We start from the raw sequence: 21,790 nt of genomic DNA, 5'->3' as shown, positions 1-21,790 counted from the left end.
GGTGCTTGCCTGCAAGGCTGGACACTGGCACAGTTTGCACAAACCCAGCCCAATGTTGGCACGGCTTCCAGCCGCAGCCCCTGCACGTAGGGAACATGAGAAGCAAGGCCACTGGTTTCTACTGGCCTCCTGGTGGACACGATCTGATCAAAATCCACACAGTTTTGATCACTCCTCATCTATTCCGAAGGTCTCTGTTTGAAGTAAGTACTTCTGTATGGATTGCTAAACCAGCACGCTTTGGAACACCATGCGGTTCGGGCTGATTTCCAGTAGGGGTGTACTTTCAGCTCTGTTTAGCCATGGACAATCTTTAACATCAGTTCAGAGAGCTGCGTTCATTTTTACGTCAAGAGATATGAAAACCAGACAGCACCCGAACAAATATTCCACTTCTCCGGGGAAAAGAACTTATAAACCACTTCTGCATACCACGGGTTGCAAAGTGCCGAGCCCACACCAAGCACAAACAACGCCCTGATCCCACACAGCTCTGGGACAACAGCCCTGCTGAACTCACACTGGCACTGCTGCCCCTGCAGGGAATTTCCTAACAGCAAGGCTGACTCAATGTGACACAAGGACTACAGCCCAACCACTGTCACTCCTGTGGGCTACAGGTGCTTGCTTTTCTGCTGGCTTTTGCAGGTAAGCATCCCCAAACAGAGCATAACAGTATACAAACAACCTGAGCAGTTTTCTCTAGCCCTTATTTATCTTTTCAAAGCCAGCTGGTGGCTTTCACTGCATGTTGCTTTTATAGCCCCAGCTTGACTACTGTAAACCTACCCTACTCCTGTTTACCAGTTCAGATACAGTTCATAAAGCTGAACCACTGAGGACGAATGCTTTCTTCGTGCAATTTCATGTCAGCAGAGACGCTTACAACAAACATGGCACATTAACCTTTAGTATCCAAAGCCGTTTTCATCACGACAACTATTTTTCATGACTTTCTTTCATGTGCAAAAGAGCTGTAAGTAGACGGGTGGGAAACTGTTTGCAGTTCCACCATAAATGATGTGTGCATGGCAAACAGCTGAGAGAGCCATATAAACTGTCCGTATTTAAACTAACATTAGAAAGCAGAAGGATACTCCAGTTCACTTCTATGGATTTTTGTGCTGGGTAAGTTTTGGAGGGGCAGAAAACCAGGTGATTCAGTCATATTCTTTATGCGAATATTGTTGTAAGAACTGCAATCTGTTGCCTGTGTACTGTGGGGGGAGTGGAGAAGGGGCCCTTGACTCTACTGATCAAGTGGTGGTACGTGATGCTGCTGGATTCCTCTGTGTGGCACAAGGCCTTCTGCACATTGGAAAGAGCAACCCACTACATCAGTTAAGGAGGACACATAATAGAGAGGGAGAATCTTGGTGATTAAAAACAAAACAAAAAAATTACATTATCCAGGAAGACTGTATGGGAAGAGCAACTCAATAAAACTATTCCCATATTTCTTTTATTATTATTATTTTAGCAACTGGAGATCCCTTATATACTGTAGGTAAGATCTAGCTCATTGCTGCTGGGGTGAATGAGAGCACTGCACTCTTCTGAGAAAGGGCACCTTTTGCTTGCATGTGGACTGACACATGAAAACCTGCCTTCCTATGGAGCTCACTGATGGCTCTCTGCACACCACAAGCTCTTTGGCAGACAGCTGCAGGGCTGGGAAGGCGCTGAGCTGAGAAGCAGATGCTTTGTGCAGTGCTAAGTCCCTCACGTGGCCCTGGCCGCATGAGGAGAGCGGCACGTACCAGCAGAGTGAGGACTCCTGGTGACCACTAAGTCCCAGATACTCCAGAACTCTCTTCAAGGCTGCTTGAACTAATCATGGAGATACCAGAATTTCACCTACTGCCCTCATTGGAGGTTTGGCTTTGATCACCCATGAGTAACACCTCTGTGACTTCACTGACCTTCACGCTGAGATAATGACACGTGCATCAGCATGGCTGAATCAGAACAGGAACTGGGTACTAAATAGAGCCATAAAATAATTAGGATATAGGAGTTTCCAGAGGCCACATAGGCTAAGCTCTTAGCACAGCAGGGTCAACAGCTGGCCTTGTTCAGTCAGGCTCTGAAATCTCCAAGAGTGCAGTCTGTACAGCCCCTAAGCAACCTGTCCCAGTAATTCACTCCTCCAAGGTGAACACTTTTTTCCTAATAACCAGTCTGAACTTTCCTATCGGGATAAGAAAGAAGACTAAAATAGAAGGGAAGAAGAGGACTGACACAAAGTGAAAAGTCAATACTGAATGGAAAGCTCGACCTTCATATTCTGGCACTGCATGTATACAACAAAAGTCATCGGAAAGAAGCAGATATAGAGGGTGTGTGCTGGGAGCGACAAATGAGTGAGCTCCAGGTCAAGTACAAAACAAGCAACAGTCCCTACTGACAGCACATCAGAAAATATCCATTTTATGGTCAGGCTAAAAACACATTCCTTGAAGAAAACCAAACATAAACACTCAAATGAACGTTACAACGCATGCCAGTTATTGCTTTCCACAATGCGTCCTGCAACTCACTGCTCCACAATAAACTGGAATACGTTGTTGAGTCAGGGTGTATAACTCACACATTTGCAATGAATCTGAAGAGCTAATAGGTACATGGACTGTAGTTAATTAAAAAAAAATTAATTTCCCTGTGGCGATGAAATAATTGTCATGCTTATTATTGTATTATTATTATTTTCAAAATATAAAACAATGATTTTAGTGGCAAGCATCTTTAATGCCTCTAGGGAAATCAATTCAGACAAACTCTGGCATGCAAAAGCACATAAATAACTGGTGAATACTACCTGCGGTCTTCTGGGTCCAGATTTGCCCGATGCCAAGAGCAATCAATTCTTTTTTGGCTGCAAAGGATAGGAGAGCACTCAATACCTTGCAGAAGGCACTCGGTACCTGGCAAAAAAATCAAGCTTTCCACATGCCAGCACCCCATGAAAGAGCAAACCCAGAAGCATGTATGACAGCAATGGTTCTCTTCCCTAACAAGGGAAGGCAACCTGGAGACACCACCAGCTCTCTTCAAGGTGCTGAACGCTCTCCCTGCCTGAGATAGTTGCACCTCCTATACCGACTGCTTCAAAAAAACAAACACCAAACAGCTCTAACTGTCTTATCAAGGGATGAAATGAAAATAAGAAAGCATCTTTCTGTGTATCTGAAGACACTGGAAATGCAGGAAAGATTTTACCACTAATGAGACATCAGAGATGCTTAATAGCAGGGACTGAGCAGCAGCACAAGAAAGTGTGTGTGATTACAAGAAAATTCTTCTTCCTTAATCAAGATCACTCAAATGAGCCTGGGCTACACCACAACCTCTGAGTACCACTAGAAGAATATGGTTTCAGAGTGCTAATGGAGTTTTCCATCACAGTGAGATGATTTAATGGGGGAAAATATCCTACACAGATGAGTTCTACGTAAGACTCGTATACATTTAAAATAAGTCCACTCAGGCAGCACTATTTATTAGCAAAAGTGCATCAGTAAGATCAGAAGCAGACTCCTGGGGTACTGTCTGCACAGGGACTCGGATCTATTGCAGACATGCCTCAGGGTTCAAGGCCAGCAAGACTGATCCCTGAACAAGGGGAGCTGGCTCTGACTCTATTTGTACAGTGATAAAGCAATAGCAATGCTGCTGGAATCAACAAAGCTCTGCTGGAGTAAATCAGTGGAGAATTAAGATTCTGATTTTGTGTGCCTTTGCAGCTAATTTGACAGGCAATATTAAACAACACTAAGATCTCAAAATGTAACTTGGAAGGAATAACATAAACAAACATCTCAACCTACAGCGCTATTGCTCCCTGATCCCCAAGGAGGCAATTACTCCCTCAGTGATGTTCTGTATGGCTCAAATACAGCAACTGCCAGTACAAATATTTTCTTCCTGGTTTTTTTTTTGTTGTTGTTGTTTTTCCTTTATAAACCATAGAACCACAGAATCATTTGAGTTGGAAGGAACCCTAAAAGGCCATCTGGTCCAACCCCCCTGCAATGAACAGGGACACCCACAGCACGATTGGGTGCTCAGAGCCCGTCCAGCCAGACCTTGGCTGTCTCCAAGGATGGGAATCCCAGCACCGCTCTGTGTAGCCTGTGCCAGTGCCTCACTGCCCTTACTGTAAAAACCTTCTTCCTTATAGCCAGTCCTTACAAACCTCTCCTCTTATAGTTAGAAACCATTTCCCACTATTGACCAGCAATGATGAATAACACTCTGCTCCGCCTATTCCTTCGCCTAAAATCTTCTGAACTGCTTAACTTATCTTTCAATAGGATGTTTGTTTGCACCTAGCTTACCTATCTTCCTATAGGAATGTACTTGAGAAACTGTTAAAAGCATGCAGAAGTGTGCAGAAGCTCAGACCTTCTTCCAATTGGAAGACTTATTCACCTATGCAGAGATGTTGACACCTTCATTTCACACAAGGAGATAAAAAACAGCATTTAGGTAGTAACCACCTTCTCCTCAATGCAAACACCCTCCCTTCCAGAGAATGAAATGCTGCCCTTGGCCAGATCCCATACAGCAGATATTTTGTTGGTTAATGCATGATAATGTTAACTGGATTTTCATTATAAGCTATTATTTTTAGCTGCTGTTTTCATGAAGCAGCTGTAATAAACAAGTGAGATTTATGTTTCTCTTTAAATTGCTTGAAATAATTAAGTTGTTAAACTTAGACTCAGAAAGAACTGATTTCTCCACTTATTTCATAAATACAGAAGTTACAAAGCACTCTACAACTAGTCGTCAGGCTTGGGACAGCATAGCATGTTGTATACTATCCAAAATGTGTTTTAGATGAGGAAATGATCTAAGTTCTCCAAACAAATGCTTTAAAAGTAAGTGACAGTTGTGCTAAATAGTTTTAACAACTGCACTGTGTGTTATTTTTCCTGCTGCCTGAACTCAGGAAGGGCTTCTTTTAGGGGTCCCATTCTGATCTACACAGGTGTAAACAGAGTCTGAACGTGGATCACTCCAGCAAGCTGAATGGAAAGGGGGACCAGAACTTAGACCCAAACCCAGAGCAGAATTCTGTAGCTGACTTTCTAGCTTGACCATTTATACTGCACACACCTATTATAAAAGCCCCAACCCATGCCAGGTATTCCAATTCCAAACCCAGAGCTTGTGGTTTCCTCTTATTTCTGCATCATTTATTTTTTCTGCTCATTCTCCCTCAACTACAACTTGCACTGCTGACAGTCCAGATACGTATTTAAAACAGCATCTCCCAACCCAATCTGGGCACTTCACAGCTATTGCTGCATTTCAGATCCTGATCCAAACAAACCTCCTTCACGGCAACACTGAATAAACACCCTCTAAAAAGCCTTCCAATCTCAGGGCTGTGTTTTGTGTTTTTGTTTTCTTGGGCTTTTCTTTTTTTTGGTTAGATGGTTTTGTCATTCACCAGCCTTGTAGGTTTTTCCTTATGCAGACACCAACACCTCAACAACCAACGTTTCCTTACTGCAGTGGGACAGACAAGCTGACAATATAATGGTCCAGGACAGGACAGAAGTTAGTTTTATGGTTCAACCACAGGGCTTCCACCAGATGGTTCTACCAGGGGGGACAGGTATTGTTCAGATGTTCAGCTGACTGCATTCCCAGTGGAGGTGAGAAAGAAGTTAATCGTGATGTGGAAAGGCCACATCATAGCATACACAAAAGGAAGACAGCAACAACATCTCAGCTGTTTAAGAAGAAGAAAACATATAACGTGAAGGAGAGAGCTAGACCCGTCACTTTCTACTTTATGAATTTTTTATAACTAGAAGAAAAACTAAGGGGAAGTATGCAAACAGGGAGGATGGAGCTGGAAAAGGAGTCTGGGGTAATCTGCTGAAGACAGATGTAATGAGTACCCATATTACAAAACTGTTAGTATTTCTTTGCTCTATAGATCATAAAACAGAAACAATTTCTTTTTAAAATGAAAAAAAATCCCAGAGCATTAATTTCAATATGTAGGCATACTGTCTTAAATCAATCTGAGGTAAAATAACCAAGTGGCCATGAAATGGAATGGGGCTTTGTTGCTAATAAAAAGCCCTACATCTCAGGAGAGCAGTGACATTGCTATGAACCCAAGGAAGACCTAAAGGTGACTCCAGGTAAGATTAGCCATTTAATTCAGTTTCTATATGTGGTGCTTCTGAGGGGAGGCTATTTTTGGATATGTACGTATGAAAGGGTGATAGAGAAATCTAAAGCATAACTGCCATGTCAAAACAACTGCAGCAGACACATAGTGTGAAATGTTCAGTCTCCACAGATTACTAAGGAGATAGAAAAGGTAAAGAAAATACAAGAAAGGACAACAAAAAATGATGTAAGGTGAGAGTCAGATAAATTAATACGGTCTATAAATAAGAAGACTCCTGGGCTGTGATCCACCTAAAATACCTTCAAAGTACTGTGTGCAGAGGCACATAATTAATCTAGCTCAAAAGATAGTAGGACAAGGAGCGATTGCTTAAGTGTAGGGATGGAAACATTCAGGGTTTAAGGTAAGAAAAAGTTATTTGAAGAGACACAACTGCTCAACAGTACAGATTCTGCAGGTGGTAGCCAAGGCACAGTTACTGAATGCAACCAAGAATAAGTGGCTCTGGAAAATGATGTAGTCTCAGCCTTCTATAGTCCAAAAAGATCTCTACAGACCAACTTGCTGATCTTTTAGTGTTTTCTTAATGGATTATATGAAAGACTGCTTTTTTTCCTACTTGAAAACAAAACAAAACAATAACAAACAACAAAGAAACAAACAAAAACCTCACTAACACCACAAAACAAAACGAGAACAAAACTGAACTTAGGTATATATGTACTGATGATACATCTGCACCAGAGCTCAGACACGGGGATGCGCAGCACTCTGATGTGCAACACAGGCAATTGCAAACCTCTGTAACTCTTCTCCTGGCTTCTCAGCAGGGTATGCAATGTCAGTCTGCAGGCAGGACGGTATGAGCAAGACAAAAGCTGCTGACCTAACTGGCATAATATTCTGAAATACTCTGAGTAACTCCATGCTGAAGTCAAAGGCTGATGTGGGGCTCTACCTTTTCTGATATTTGTGGCCATCCTCAGCGTTGTGTTAAGACATCTGCATGGAAGTTGCTGCATAAATCACATGCTTTGTCTTATGATTGGATGGGAACCAACACTTAGTAGTACTTATCAGTTCTCAGGAGCTCTAAATTACACTTGCATTGAGAAAATAAAACCAAAACATTTGCAACAAGCCTTAGAATTTTTCATAGACAAATGGGTATACACAAATTTGAGGAATATAAACCCCAAGTACCATTACACCCCCCCTTAAAAAGATCCCATCCCAACTGCACTCACCAATCGGGACTTCTGTCCCCTCCTCAATGTAGATGGGCAGTGGTGATTCCTCCATAGGATGAGGCACTGATGGAAAGTAATGAATTGTGGTAGTATTTGTCGCAAAGTGACTACAATAAGATGGTCCCTTTCTTATCATTACCACTACATATGGCTGGTTATTGGCACAAAAAGTCCTCTCTGTCATAGTGACTGACTTATGGGCTAAGCCCCCACAGTGCATTCAGCGCCTCAGGAGTTGGTCCCATCTGACTAGGCTTGGAGAAGCATGGCTGCCCATCATGGCCACCATCTTGCAACAGCCTCGCTAGGCCCGTCCCTGGGGTTTAACTCTTTCAGAAGCCCACACAGTTGAAGAAGCCAAAGGGAGATGATGCACAGACAGGCACAAGTAGAGTTACTGAGTCAAAGTCGTAATATTTCATGCACAGAACCAGAAGAGAGAGGCTCTGATGCTTAAAGCTTGCCGTTAGCTGTTGAAAAGCCACAGCGGGTGATGGAAGGTTGCACCACAAATGGCCTATGGACCACAAACCTTTCACTGCTCATTCATTTTGGAGCACAAATATTGGACTTAAGAGGCTCCTGATTATTTATGATATTGCCATGTCCAGAGAAAACCCCTCAGGCTTGTGCTGCATGGGGCTGCACACTCGTTCTGCAGTTTCCAGGCACCACACAGCCACTACTGTAGGGTTTGTCTGTTTGGGTTCTCTGGTTGGAAGTTGGTTTTTTTAAAGGTATTTTTTGTTTGTTAGGGTTTTTGTTGTGTTTTTCTTTCTTCCTTTCTTTCATTCTCCCCCCCCCCCCCCCCCCCCCCCCAACTGTTTCCCACATAAAATCTCTGGAAAACGTGCAGATTTTAATTTCCTATGCTAGAATGAAATCCTAATCTTGAAAATGACTATAATCAAATGCCTTCTGTTATTTTTCCTTCTCCTTTGCCTTTAAAAAATGACCATGTACCTCGACAAACACACAGCCCCCTAAGCTACCCTCAGCTAGGATTCAAGCTATAAGAAAGGATGAGTCCTTAATTCTTTGTGGGGGTTCCTTCCTCTTACCATTGACCTCATCTTTTTCACCAGAAAGATGGCCCTACGATATCCATAAAACCAGCCAAAGAACACTTACTGTTCAAAGCCATTAATTAAAGCGCCTTACAACTTTTCTCCTAGGAACACAACTGGAACAAAGAGTGCTTGCTGCAGAGACTTGACTGGCAACGGGCCGCATGATCGTGCTTTGCTGGGTTCAAAGGGCCGCCAGCTCTCTGCCTTCACCTAACCCCACCTCTGACATGGAAAATGAAGGGAAGCAAGGGGAGGGGAACAGCAGACCACAGTTGCCTATGGAACTACCATACAAGCCACAGAAATCATGGTCTATCAGGGCGCCTTGCGCAAGCCACTTTTATCTAGAAGCTGAACTAACATTCCAGCTCAACAATAGCAAAAAAACATTTGTTACCACACCGCGTTTTTGCTACATATTAACCAGCAGTAGCTATGCAAGCAATAAATGGAGTGCTGCAATTCGGAGATACGTGTTATTTTTCAAAAATAAATAAATAAATAGATGTTGATTTGTGGGAAATCAGCCTGATGTGAGCGCTCGTGGGCTTGCCATGCCACTTGACACAGTACATGCTTCGGAGTTATGCAAAGCGGGCCCTGCATTGGGAACAATGCAGTCATTTTCCTTGCTAAGCTAATTTTGCATTAAGCAATGAGACTCTTCATCTATGCAGCCCCTCAAAACGTTTAATCAGATTTATTTACTAGGAAGAAATACCGGAACAGAGCTTACTAGGCTACTCAGAGTTTCCAAATCAGAGATCTGCAAGGAAACCAAATCACTACGTGGTGTGGAGAAAACTCTTTAGTTTTTAGGATGTGCAGCTTTCTTTGCCCCATGAAGAATACTGTACTGGGCTCTTCCAGACCGAGGGTCCAATCTGGAGCCAAATGCTTTCACAAAACATTTGCAACAGTATTCACCAATCAACAGTGACATTTATTTTTATCTTAATGGGTACCACCACAGGTTGTAGAAAAGGCCTGAAATACCTTTATGTGCTATTTGAGGCCAAACACTCATATCCACACTTTCTTACACACAGAGAGACATGCACACACATGCACGCAAACAAATGGCTCTACAGACAGAACTTGGATTTTGTAGAATCCAAGGTGGAGAAGCTGATACTTGTCATAGGGTTTGTGGGGCAGGGACTCGAGGTGCTAAAGCAAATTCTCACCCATCGACCTCCACTACCACTGTAATGTTGCCCCTCTGGGATTTACACACCAGCTTTACAGGCATGCTACTTAAATGCCTGCAGAGTATCTAAATTCTGCAGCGATATGCACAGAAGAACAGCACAGACAGATTTAAGATAACAGTTGCTGAGCATTATTGCTGTGTAACTACAGCCTATCTTTACATGCTCTACACTTGGTTTCTATGAACAGATGGCAAATGTTCAGAACTGGAACATTTTAATCATCTTTATAAGCCTTTTGTAATTTTAGAAACAAACATAAATAACACTTACGTGAAGAAGAGTCTCTCCGGAGTGGATTTTCTCTTCCTGTTTGGAAATAAGAAGAGAAAAAGAAAAGGAAAAAAATATATTTTAAAGGAAAAAAAAAAGGGTTCCGGAAGACAAGTCAGGCATGTTATAGCATCAGCATGCAAACAGCTCCCTAAATTCCTCCTGTGTGAGCTTAGTTTTGAAGAACATCAAGACACTGAAGGTGTAACAATGTCAGACCAGGCTGTTTCTCATCTGTTTCATTCAGTGTAAAACAATGCAGAAAATTTCCCTAGATCAGTTTCAAGAGTAAGGGAACTACACCACAGCAGTGAAATAAAATGTAAATGCCACGTGATCTGAAGCAAAAAAATAGCGAGCTTTTAACATTTTTGCTGATCAACACCCATGGCTCTACATAAGGACTGCTCTCCTACCTGCGTGCAGCCCTCCTACCCCACACCTCAACCCTGGGTGCTGCTGCTGCACTTTGGCACGGCACCATTGTTTCTCCACACCAACACTCAAGCACCAGCTGCACTCAGACCCACGTCCTGCAGCCAAAGGCACTCCTCTAGGCTGGGCAACAAAGAACCACAACAGGAAATCCAGTAACTGCTGAAATGAACAAGCATGCCCAGCAGCACATGGCTTCTACCAGCCACCCTCACACAGCCGCATGCCATCTGCCTGCTGCTTCCCACCTACAGCTGGTTGCAGATTTGATTCACTCTTTCCTTCCACCAGCCAAGCTGGGCGGATCTGTGGATACTCTTGGAGCAGGGTTTAGAGTCAGTACCGATCTGCTTTTTGTTTGTGTGAAATCTAGACATGCACACAGAAATGAGGCTGACAGAAACGTAGCAGATGCTGTAGGACTCCAGACACTGTTCCAGAATCACAGGCTGGCAGCGTGGTAGACCTTCCAATGGCTGCCTCAGGGGGAAAGGGAAGAACAATGCACAATGGCAACCCTCGTTTAATTTCTACCACATTATCTTATATCAATATTAGCTATTCTGTAAGTAATTTAAAGAGTATTGCCTAGAGTTTACATGCCTTGGGATGATACTCAGCTAGCACAAATCAATTAAATCCATGGCACTGCAACAGCTGAGCATTCAAGTAAGTATGCATTTATGGGAGAAATTCAACAATTGTTAAATCACTGAATTTTCATCCTCCTGCTTTTCTTCCCAATGAGGACTCAGCCCTCCAAGCAGCCCCCCTTCATGGGAGTGAAGTCAGTGATAAGAAGTCAAATGCACTAATCCCAGTAGCTAATCTATTCAAAGCTGCACTTCTTAAATGATCTACAGTTTATTAATATGAGCAATCAAACAAGCACTGCTTGCAAAAGGCCTTAACTACCACTGCTTTCCCATCTATTCTCATGCATTGTAATATGGTTCAATTTAAAAGAAACAAACGAGCATAAGCTTTTCAGAATATGACTAAATGCCTGGGAGGGCACCAGTGCAAAGGGATACCCCTTCTGCTGGAACAGGCAGTTTCTATCCAATCCAAGTGTACTGCAAAAGCGAGAAGGGACAAAACTAAAATAGCAGGGGTTTGCTGCTGAGTGCTGAGATAAGTACTGTGGGCATCACTGCCCGAGAGACACAGCAGCCTGTTTAAAGGCTTGTGCCTGAGGGTTTCTTTGGAGACACTCAGCCAACAAATCTTGGCTAGAGACCACCAAGATGTAGCTCAGTCTTGGTTATGCAAAGTATTGATTTAAGAGGAAACTCACTGATATATTTGCAGTGATCACCTGTAAGACAAATCCACCCCTGAGGCTTTACAAACAGCTGTGCTCAGGCATGGGGGCTTCCACAAGCTCTGTGCAAAAAGAGCAAACCAACCCAAAGTGCCTTCCTCTCTTCAGCAGAGCTGCACCTCTTCACATAGAGGATTTAAAATGCAGCAAAGCCTCCTGCCACAGCCCACACATCTCACCTCTACCACGCAAGAAACATCCAAGCAACCCCTCAAAAGCTACAAACCAGTCACTGCCAACAACATTCTGCTCTCGGCTGCAGAAAAGTAAACTAAAACCAAACACAGCAGCATCTGTATTCTGAATTTCTACTGAACTCCAGACCAAAATCCCTACAGACAAAGCCCCGGGCTATTTCACCCAGCACCCCAAGCACACAGCCACCATCCCAGTACCTCCCAATGTCACAGTGCCACCTGCGAGCTCCTGCTTTTTGCAAAGTGTGGCAGCAAACACCCCCAGTACCGCACATAAAAGATGCGGGTTAATAAATGACAGCGAGAAGCGGCCTTTTGTCCCCCGGGCTGCGGGGTCCGCTCCCTTCCCACGCGGGGCAGCGCAGGGACAGGTATCTGTCGCCCTCCAGTGGGTGCTGCCTCAAAGCAATGCAAAGCAGGTGAGAAGGAGAAAAGAGAAGGTGAGATGCAGGCAAATTAAGAGAGAGAGGAAAAAAAACACATGCAAAGCAGAGAAAAGGAAGAGACAGTTGAAGAGGAAATACAAAGATGCTATCTCTGAAAGTGCCAAAAATAAAGTTTCCAGTGTCAGCCTAACCAAGGCAACAAAGCCATCCTCCTGGCACACTCGAGCTTCAGTCCCCACCGTACTCCCTCTCACTGGATGAGTGACTCTGTCCTGGTGCTGCCTGCTTCCCTTACTCACATTTTTCTTTAATAAAAACCAAACGACCCTCTGGACAACCCCACCACTGCAACACTGTGACAGCCTGCAGGGAAATCTCGCTGCAGTGCTCACACAAATGCAGACAATGAGAATAAGCAGCGAGCTCACCCAAATCCTAACCCCGAAGTAAACACCCCACTGTCAGAAACATCAAGGCTTTCACCAAAGCCTCTCCTCTCCAAACTCCATGACAGCAGGTTTTAATGGGCTGTTTTATTCCCAACCCTGTGCAAACTCAACCACTAGCAACTGTCATCCAGGCACCAAATTACACTGACAAGGCTGCCTCGCTTTCCTGCTAATCCAAAACCCCAAACATTTTGTCACGCAGGCAAAAAAAAATAAATCCTGCAGTTACCAAAATAGCACTTCTAACGTAACCAGCTCCTCTCACAGCATTTTCTTAATGCCTTTCCCAATACGGTTAAAAGAGTGAGAACGAACCAAAAACTCCATCTCTACACCTCGGCACAAACCGAGCTGGAATACATGTGGAGCTTTTTCTTTGCGTTTATCTGCATCTTCCCCCACTGCTTCTTCCATCAGCGATTTCCTTTAAACTCAGCTCTTATTAAACACCACAAATCAGCTTTTACATTTTCTAAATACAAAGTTGTTCCTCTTTCGGAGCTGCCTAAGAACAACACAGCTTGCCTTCTGCTTCCTAAATAACACACAATCCGCACATTTCTTTGCCCGCGTGAAATAAATTCTCCCATGTTCTTATATGGAAACCTTGCAAGTCCTCCCACACGCTGCCTGGGAGAGGCGAGATGGGCAGTCGTTATCCTGAAGCCATTGGGGGAAACGTGGCTCCTGATCACCCCAGACTCACCGCCCCACGTTAAGCTCCGCACAGTGCCCTGTGCAGCCCCAACCCTACCACAGCTTTGATTTTAGCTGGCCAAAATGCAAAAGAAAATTAAAAAATAAAAATAAAAAATTAATAATAATAAAGGAAAAAAAAGGGGGGGGGAAAGCAAAGGCAGAGCAGCAGCGGTATCACCCACCAGGTAGGCCCACGAGCATCAGATGCGGCATCGCCTGTATCAGCCTCTGAACTCGAGGTTAGTGCACGGCAGCCAGAAAAAACACAGCGGGCAGAGTGGGAGCGGGAGGGGAAGGCGAGAGAAAAAGGGCGAAAAAGAGCAGCGTGCTCCGTAGATGCGCTGGAGGGCCGCCAGCAAGTGGGAAATTACACCGCTACAAACTGTTATCTCGAGAAAAAGTTAACGCAAGGTGGTGATGGGGAGGGGTTGAAGGGGGATGAAAATAACCGCTGGAGGAGAAATAAAACCACCCGGGTAACGAGACAGCTGCGGGGAGAGGAGGGGGATTGAGAGCCGAAGAAAGAGCAAATAAATACACGGAGGGGGAAGGGAACGCGCAGGCAGCGCGGACAAAGGCAGGGCGCTGCCGGCCCGGTTCGGCTCCGCTCGGAGATGCTCAACGCAGCGTAGCACGGCTCGGCTCGGCCGCCCTTTGTTCGCAGCTCCGCTCCTGCCCCACCGCCCGCCCTCCCGGGAGGTGCCGCTACCTGCGTCCGCAGCTGCCCGCGGTGCCTGCGCGCCGTTGCGCCCCTGCGGCCGTGCGGAGCGTCCGGCGGAGCGGTGCGGCGCGACTAACAGCGCCGAGCGGGAGGAAACGGTAATTTATAAGCGCTTTCTTCCTGACCTCTCGTGTCTGTTGTCTAATGAGGGAGCTTTGAGCATCACCCATCCTGCTGAGTGGAAAAACACCGGCACGGCCTCTTCTTTGCTGGGGAGGGGGGAGCCTAAAGGAAGGGGTGTGGGGGAGGAGGGGCCATGCCGCAGACACGGCGGCGGAGCTGGGGCTGGCAGGCGGCCGCGGGGCGGCGGGGAGGGGCGGCCGGGTGCTGGGCAGCGGCTGCAGCCGCCCGGGGCCGGGGCCGGTTCTCCCCCCCGCGCTGCCCCGCGTGCTCCCGGCCGCAGCCTCACCCGCTGCCCGAGGGCTCTGCGCGAGGGTTTCGTTTCTCGTCTGTTGCTATTTTTTTTTCCATCCCCGCACAAAGAGCGCCCTTCTCTCAGACAAAGCATCCGGCCGCGCTACCCGGGAGGACGGCGGGCGCTCGGGCTCCCCGGCCGGTGTCTCTCCGTGTGGGCTGGGGGGGCATCATGTGCTCGGGGCGACCCTCTCTTGCTGGAGGAAGCGCGGCCGGCAGGTGCTTGGGGAGCGGCACGGACCCGGCGGCGCCGCTCTCTGCCTCCTCCCCGCCCGGCTTCGGCCGCACGACAAAGTGCGGTGGGGTGACTGCAGGAGAAATGAGCAGAGCAGCGGTTTGTCCCGCGTTGGCTCTCGTTTCTCCGAAAACCTGTGGTGCTTTCCTCAGAGTCGGACAGGGATGTGGCTCAGAGATGGCTCTCTGCTCTCCTACCCTCATCTCCTGTCGTTCTGTGAATAAAAGGGTACGGCAGTATGTAGGCTCTCTAAGCATTTTAATACAGCCCCTGCGAAAGACTGAGATGCGCTGCACTGTAAAATACCGCTCACACTGCAGGGGCAGAGTAGCAAATAAAGAGATCCCCCTGTGCTAGTCTCGCATGTTGCGAGCAGCAGGGATTGAGCCAAAAGGAGCAAACATTGCCCCCAGCCCTGCCGTCAGGCTGTCCCAGACACTGACAAGACCTTCCCACACCACCGGTACGGTGCTCAGTGAGAAGCACCTATGGAGCCCCTCGCCTACGCCCCGGGTGGTGAGGGGACCAAATTCCATCACATCAGCCTCGAGAGCATCTCTAGGAAAAGCTGATTTCATCGGCTAGTTCATGCAGAAGCTCCGTTGCAGGCAGGACACCAGGTGCAGTGTGCCACAGCCACAGCATCACGACTCGGAGCACTCCCTGATTTCCCAGCACCGAGCTGGTGGGAAAAATGAACAGACCTCAGACTGAAAGATAGATACAGGTGTAAGATAGACTCAGCTAATTGAAGAGCTATCCGCTCTGACAGACTGGTTTAAACTAATTACACGATGTAGTGCATGCTGCCACCTACGCCTTATGAATCAAGTTTCTTGTTGTACTGCAGCTCAGCATCTGCGGGCATCCCTGTGAGACTCCACGAAGGACCACAAACCCAGGCGGCCACGGCCGTGCTGGGGAACAAGGCAGAGCATTTTGCACCTGCTCAGCTGCAGTGAGGATGCCTCGATGCCGACGAGGAAGCGGCAGCAAAACACGAGTAGCGGCTGGAGCCTCATCTGTACCGCGGCTCCTGCCAGCACAGCTGTACCACTGACAGCAGCGGAACATTTTGCTCAAGTTCTCTAGAGGAATCAAAGCCTGTATTTTCTGTCTCTGGCTCTCTCTTGTCCTGTTGTTCCTCGTTCTTTAGAAAAAAAAAAAAAAAAAGAATCAGCCACATGCAGCACGTGGCTGCTCGCTGTGTTTGGGAAAAAAGAAATGTTTGGGGGAAGGAACAAAACCAGCCCAAGCTGTTTTGAAATCAGTAGCGTGTAAACAGTACCTGGAACTGAGGGGAACAATGATATTAATTAGTGCTCTGGTGTCATGAATATGTGCATCGCTGCCTGCTGTTTCATTACGAGACAGCGCAACTTCTGCAATGGAGCCTGGAGAGTGTTTGGGGGAACGGCACCACTAATGCCTCCTCCAGCTCTTATGTAACCGACATCACAAGTCAGAGCCCGAACTGCAAAGCATAAGCATGTGCATCATATTAAGCATGTAAACAGTGCCTTAAATTACTGTCCTTTTACTGATGGTCTGGCTTTAATCTATTGCTATTTTTAGTTCTGCAGTTCCATTCATTTCAATACACGGTGGTGCCATGAATAGCAGAGCCAAGAGTCTCCCCTTCAACTTCACACCACGAAAACGTTCACCAAACTGAAATAAATTCGGCACAAACCACTTTGGTTTCAGGTTGATATAGTCCAAATGATGTGTATACCAGACCTAATGCATATCTGGTAGTATGATGCTATAGAAAGCCAGGATACAATGCCATTGTGGCTGGGTTTTGCACACCTGTCCAAGGCACAGCTTAGCAGTGGTCTTCCTTTGTGTTCTGCCTCCTTCCTACAGACTATATTCCCCATTCGCACGCAGATCTCCTATCTGGAGTTTTAAGGTGTTAGGTGCTGATATTGTGAGCACCTCTTGTATCTGTTTAATCCAATAACAGAACTCGTCTTTAATCTCCACGTCTGGGTCACAGGTTTTAAAAAAGACACTGGGCCAAATCCCCAGCTTGGCTCTGGTGCGTGGAAATCTACTGAGATGGCACAGAAGTCTTGAGGGATTCGCTGTGTCTGCACCATGGGAAGGAGGTCTCAAGGGGCAGTGATGCCTCATTTTGCACATGGATGCGTATTAATGCAAGCATATGGCAGAGGTAGATCATGTTTCTATCATGTGAGGAGGATGGAGGGGGGGGGGTATCACACCAGGACACAAGATCAGCAAACCTTTAAAATTAAAGTGAGTTTGCTTTTTAAGGAAAAAAACTTTCTTTCTTCTCAACCTGTCCCTGCCCAAGGGAATGTAACTCAGGACCAAGGCAAGAACAAGAGACAGACTTGGCAGGGATTGCTAAGATTTTACATATAAACATTAAGAAAAAAACAAACTTTATTCCAGGCAGAACTGTAAGAGCACTCACTGTCTGTAAGGAAGGACAGAGGTAAGAATGGCTAAAAGGTGCTCTGCATTAATACAGATTTCCTGTATAAATACCCCCATACAATGGCAGCCTTCGGGGTTCCCCTGGATGGCAAAAGACTGTGAGCCTGAAAAAAAGGGTGGCAGATTTGATGGGGGATTTAAGCATCATGCAGTGACTCCGGATTGCAGATTTTAAGCATTACTGAACTAGGGAACAGAATTGTTGCTATTGTAGTTACGTATTGGGATATTTCACTAATCCACGCAATCCACTCAGTTGTTGCAGCTTTAGTTTGTTTTAGATGAAATTATGGTCTGGGCAGTTAATTTTTTCTTAGTTTCTCTCTTTAAATCATATGTACATAAAATATCAGACAAAAGTCAAAGCATGACCTGTGATTTTGGTACACCCCCATCATGTCAATCTGCCAATGATGGAACCAACACACACCAGGAAACTAAAAGCCACAGGAATTCTTCAAAAGCAGCCTCAATGGCTTTATATTCTATTAAGAATGTGATTTAATACTACTGGTGGCCTATTTTGCTTATGTTTGAAACTGCTTGGCCATTATGGGATTGCTTCCGCTGGTCGTTTCCTTACAGTGAGGTAATTACATGTTAATTTGAGGCACTTTGCAAATCTGAAAGGCTGAAGCCTTTCCAAAACACTAGGCAGGTCTAGAAATGCCTCCTCCTTTACAGGAGCTGATCCCTAAAATGAGGGGCAAACCCAGAGGGACCAAACTGGGCGCCAATGGTCACCCTGGTGTCTCAGGTTAACTGACAGCTGTCTGGAAATAAAAAAGCTCTCCCGTGCCCATAGGATTTTCAAGAGCTCCTGAGCAATTTAAAACCCTTGAGTGGAATGTGGCGCAGAATGAAAGCTATAGGTATTATTAAAGAATGTCTCCAAGCTGAAAGGCAGCCGGCTTCATAAAAGTGAGCTAAAAGCAATAACAGGGACTCAGCTCTGCTGGGTGCTGCGTGAGCTGTATGTTTTGCATTTTGGAAGTGCTGTCCAAAAGAATGATCTTTTTCTTTCTTTTTTTCTTCACTGTTGCTATTGGGGAAAAGCAGTAAAAGAGCCGTGCATAAAATGAGGTTCAAGTAATCTGATTTAGAAAATAAACAATGTGTTTTCATCTTTAATTCACAGCCGGTCGTTTGGGATCTAACATTAAAAAACATATAAAGGTTTTTGAAGGGTGACTGTTTCCCTTTAAGATTAATGATAAACACACTTGTGTATTCAAGGGAGAATAGATCCAGAGTTATGTAACGGGATAAAGAAACAAAATCCTTTTTCCTTAAATTAAAATAACCCGTACGTGTGTGGATTTCAGTCAGTCACCAACAATTCATCAAACCCATTTTCGTTCAGCTGTGCCCCATGTGCCAAACACTGGGGTCTTATAACTTTATAACAGTCACAGCAATGGAGTACAACCAAGATGTGCTGCTTCTGTTTGTTCTTTTCCAGGGGAGAACTGGTTCCTGAGAAATACACTGCAGCATTCGCCCAGTTCAAAAATCCACGTCTGTGCTCCTCGTTTCACTTAATGCTGAAGAAGGAAATCCAATGACTGCACTTCCCAGAAAGTTCATCTATTTTCATGGAGCTTACCTAGAGCTTTGTGTATACTGGCAGATGTACTACTCGCATCTTTTAATCATTTCTTTATTGCCTGAAATAACTGCTGCGTAAGAGCTCTTAGCAAACCTTGCAATGCCTGCCTGAATTTGCCACCTAATTAGATGGGACAAGATCAACAGGTAACGGATTTGTTAAATGCTGCTATCGTTCTTTGCTGGCTTTGCCATATGAAATTTGCAAAAACAAAAGGCAACAACAACAGCAAATGAACAAACAGAAAAGAAAACAACTTCCCACTACATAACCTACATTTTCCACTTCTGTATTTTGCAAGAGCAACTCATACCAGAAGTTGTGCATCAGAATTTAATATATAAAGTTCCTTTTTATCACATGAATTCAATTTTCCAGAAGAAGGCAAACAATACTATTAATAACCGAGATACAAGGCCTGAAAAGGCTAAGTCTGAATGTGCTTGCTGCAGAAAAATGTCATCTTGTTGGATCTAATTCTGGAGTCAGTACTTCACACAATGCAGAGCAGGCAGAGATTTGCATAGGAGGACTCTGCTGGGTTAAGGTGATGCTCACTCCCGCATGACAGAAGCATGTGGGTGCAGAGCTGAACTGCAAGGAGCTCTGTGTGCAGACCAAGTAAATCGTGCTTGTGTTGGCATGGCCTTGTGCATGTCCACACTTAGAATTTGCAGTCCAGAGAGCAACACTGAGTGTGTGCAGTTTAAGCAGCATTTCCCCAGTGGGGTGAGTCCTGCACCACCAGTGTTTTACACCAGTGGCACAAGGTGTGCTTGGAGGTGATGCTGTTCGCCTTATAGCAGAACAGTGCTGCAGTGACACAGCTGATCTAAAATTTTGGACACCCATTGTGCTCCGGTTAGATATTCTGCCTGCACAGAAGTTTCCTCAGCCTCGCAAGCAAAACAGTTCTTGCAAAGCTGGGGTGGTTATGGGGCATTGCAAAGGCCATGCAAAAGCTGAGAAGCCACGGGAGGACACAGGCTAGGAGATGGGGAAGAACTTGTGGCAGATGCACTGACAGCAATAAAAAGTCAGCAGGGTCTGAGGCTGCTGTGCAGATCCCTTTCCATTCCATCTGCAGCCAGTCACCACGCTGAGCTGCCCTGACCATGTGCCAGATAACAGTGGGCATCGCAGGGGTGGGCAGCGCTGAGTTGCATGGTGGTGAGCCCACCTGTGCTCCCAGTGATCCAGGCAAGGCGTTGGATCATACTCACAAAGAGAAGAACTGCGATCACTCAAGTATATTCCTGAGCGCTCATATTTCTTTCTATTTGCTGAGGGGTCCCCCTGCTCCCTTCCCTCTCAAAGTGATAGTGGAACACTTAGGGAGAGTGTTTAAAAAATGATTTTGAAGTACCTAGTTTGTTCTGACAAATTACATTGGCAGCTGTAGGCAAACACTAACAGAAAATGCCATGAGAAACAAAACCGTTCCCAAATGCACGCTTTTACTGGTTCAGACAGATAGATTCTACTTAGGTGAATTAATGTGCTGCAAGCAGAAAAAGGAAGAGCATCAAATGCTCGAGCATCCAGAAAAAATAAAGAAAAAACTTAAAATAAACCCTGCGAGCTATCCAGCAACTGCTCTTTCAGCTACATGATTTTAATTAACAGAGCTGGAACACAAGCATGTAATATAAACTTAAAAACACAGCACTTTGGTTTTCCAGCTTACCAGTCCAAATGCAAAACAAACTGCTTGCGTCTGGTGGCTGGGGCAGGGGATCCGGTGCAGGGAGCTTTGTGGTTAACCCGCAGAGCACTGTGCTGCCCTTCTGCGGAATGTCACACAGCTCCTGGCACGTCCCTGCCCGCTGCCCTTGGGCACAGACACTTGGAGCCATCCCCACGTGCCCCAAGGTGGATGCTTGGGCTTCCACCGCTGAGGCAGCGCTGCTCCAGAGGGCAGCGATGTCACTGTGGAGAGGCAGGCAGCTTGGGTGACCTTGAGCCTTCCTAAGCGGTTACCTTTTCTGGGCCTTTGGCATGCTCTCAAGTGATATTTCAGCCAGAATCTCCACTGCCCAAAATAAAGTCAGCAGCATTCAGCTCGACATCCCTGCACACATACCTGATGCTGGCTCCCTGACCTGGGCAGGCGTTGGCTATGGAAACTTTGCCCAGGTGCTTCCCAGCAGCTTGCTCCTGGCCTGGCCCCACTCCAATGTGACTCATGGTGTTGTTGTCAGCAAAGGCAGAATTTGAGGGAGTTTCTTGCATGTCACTGTATGCTAATGCTGTGCATATCTGCCCTGTTGTTTAGCAGCATCCTTGACAACGGTGTTTTTATGAGACGTTTCCTCCCCACCTACTGAAAGACTGACCCACTTAAGGGGACAAGAAGCTGGAGTGAGCAGGATGCGTGCTCTGATCTTTCTCAAGCTTTTGGCATGGAGCCTGTGAAAGAAGGGGCTGCCTATGTTGAGCAAAGCCCACCAGGAGCCACACATCCATAGAGCAAAGCTAGGCAGAAATCCATCCACATCAGCATCATAGAAACAGAATTATTAAGGTTGGAATAAGTGACCATTAAGATCATGCAGTCCACCACCACCACCACCACATACACTAAGCTATAGAACCACAGAATCATTTGAGTCAGGAGGAACCCTTACAGACCACTTGGTCCAGTCCCCCTACAATGAACAGGGACACCCACACTTCCATCAGGAGCTCAGAGCCCATCCAGCCTTGACCTTGGCTGTGTCCATGGATGGGGCACCCACCCCACTTTGGGCAGCCCATGCCAGTGCCTCACCACGCTTACTGTAAAAACCTTCTTCCTTATATCCAACCTAAATCTTCCCTTCAGATGTGCTAACAGTTCATGTAAAATTCCTGTCCAGACAGTGTAGCATGTAATCACAGAGCTGTATTGA

General features: G+C 45.8%; 1 protein-coding gene and 1 long non-coding RNA gene across 16 annotated transcripts in view; one reads left to right on the top strand and one right to left on the bottom strand.

Annotated features, from left to right (window-relative positions):
- Positions 1-14,384, bottom strand: part of SLC6A6 (solute carrier family 6 member 6) — a 54,010-nt gene extending 39,626 nt beyond the window's left edge. For 2 of the 15 annotated variants that reach the window (XM_015875007.2, XM_015875006.2), the window contains exons 1-3: positions 14,298-14,368; positions 9,962-9,997; positions 2,819-2,875 (exon numbers count right to left, since the gene is read on the bottom strand). Coding sequence is in view for 8 of the 15 variants with exons in the window: in XM_015874994.2 (XP_015730480.1) it covers positions 2,819-2,875; positions 7,405-7,470; positions 9,962-9,997; positions 13,634-13,664 (190 nt within the window). In the remaining 7 variants the exon portion in view is untranslated. Of the gene's footprint in view, positions 1-2,818; positions 2,876-7,404; positions 7,471-9,961; positions 9,998-13,633; positions 13,887-14,160; positions 14,269-14,297 lie in introns of those variants that run through there. The other 13 variants (XM_015874999.2, XM_015874997.2, XM_015874994.2 and 10 more) reach the window with 13 other exon arrangements.
- On the top strand, positions 14,167-16,803 carry LOC107319820. The gene is made up of 2 exons (XR_001557957.1): positions 14,167-14,270; positions 15,672-16,803. It is a non-coding gene; the product is annotated as an uncharacterized LOC107319820 (long non-coding RNA).
- Positions 16,804-21,790: the final 4,987 nt, after the last annotated feature.

This window comes from Coturnix japonica, chromosome 12 (genome assembly GCF_001577835.2).
Source record: "Coturnix japonica isolate 7356 chromosome 12, Coturnix japonica 2.1, whole genome shotgun sequence".
Classification (NCBI taxonomy): Eukaryota; Metazoa; Chordata; class Aves; order Galliformes; family Phasianidae; genus Coturnix; species Coturnix japonica.
Note: the sequence above shows the minus strand (reverse complement) of the source record. Positions and strands in the feature narration are given on the sequence as shown.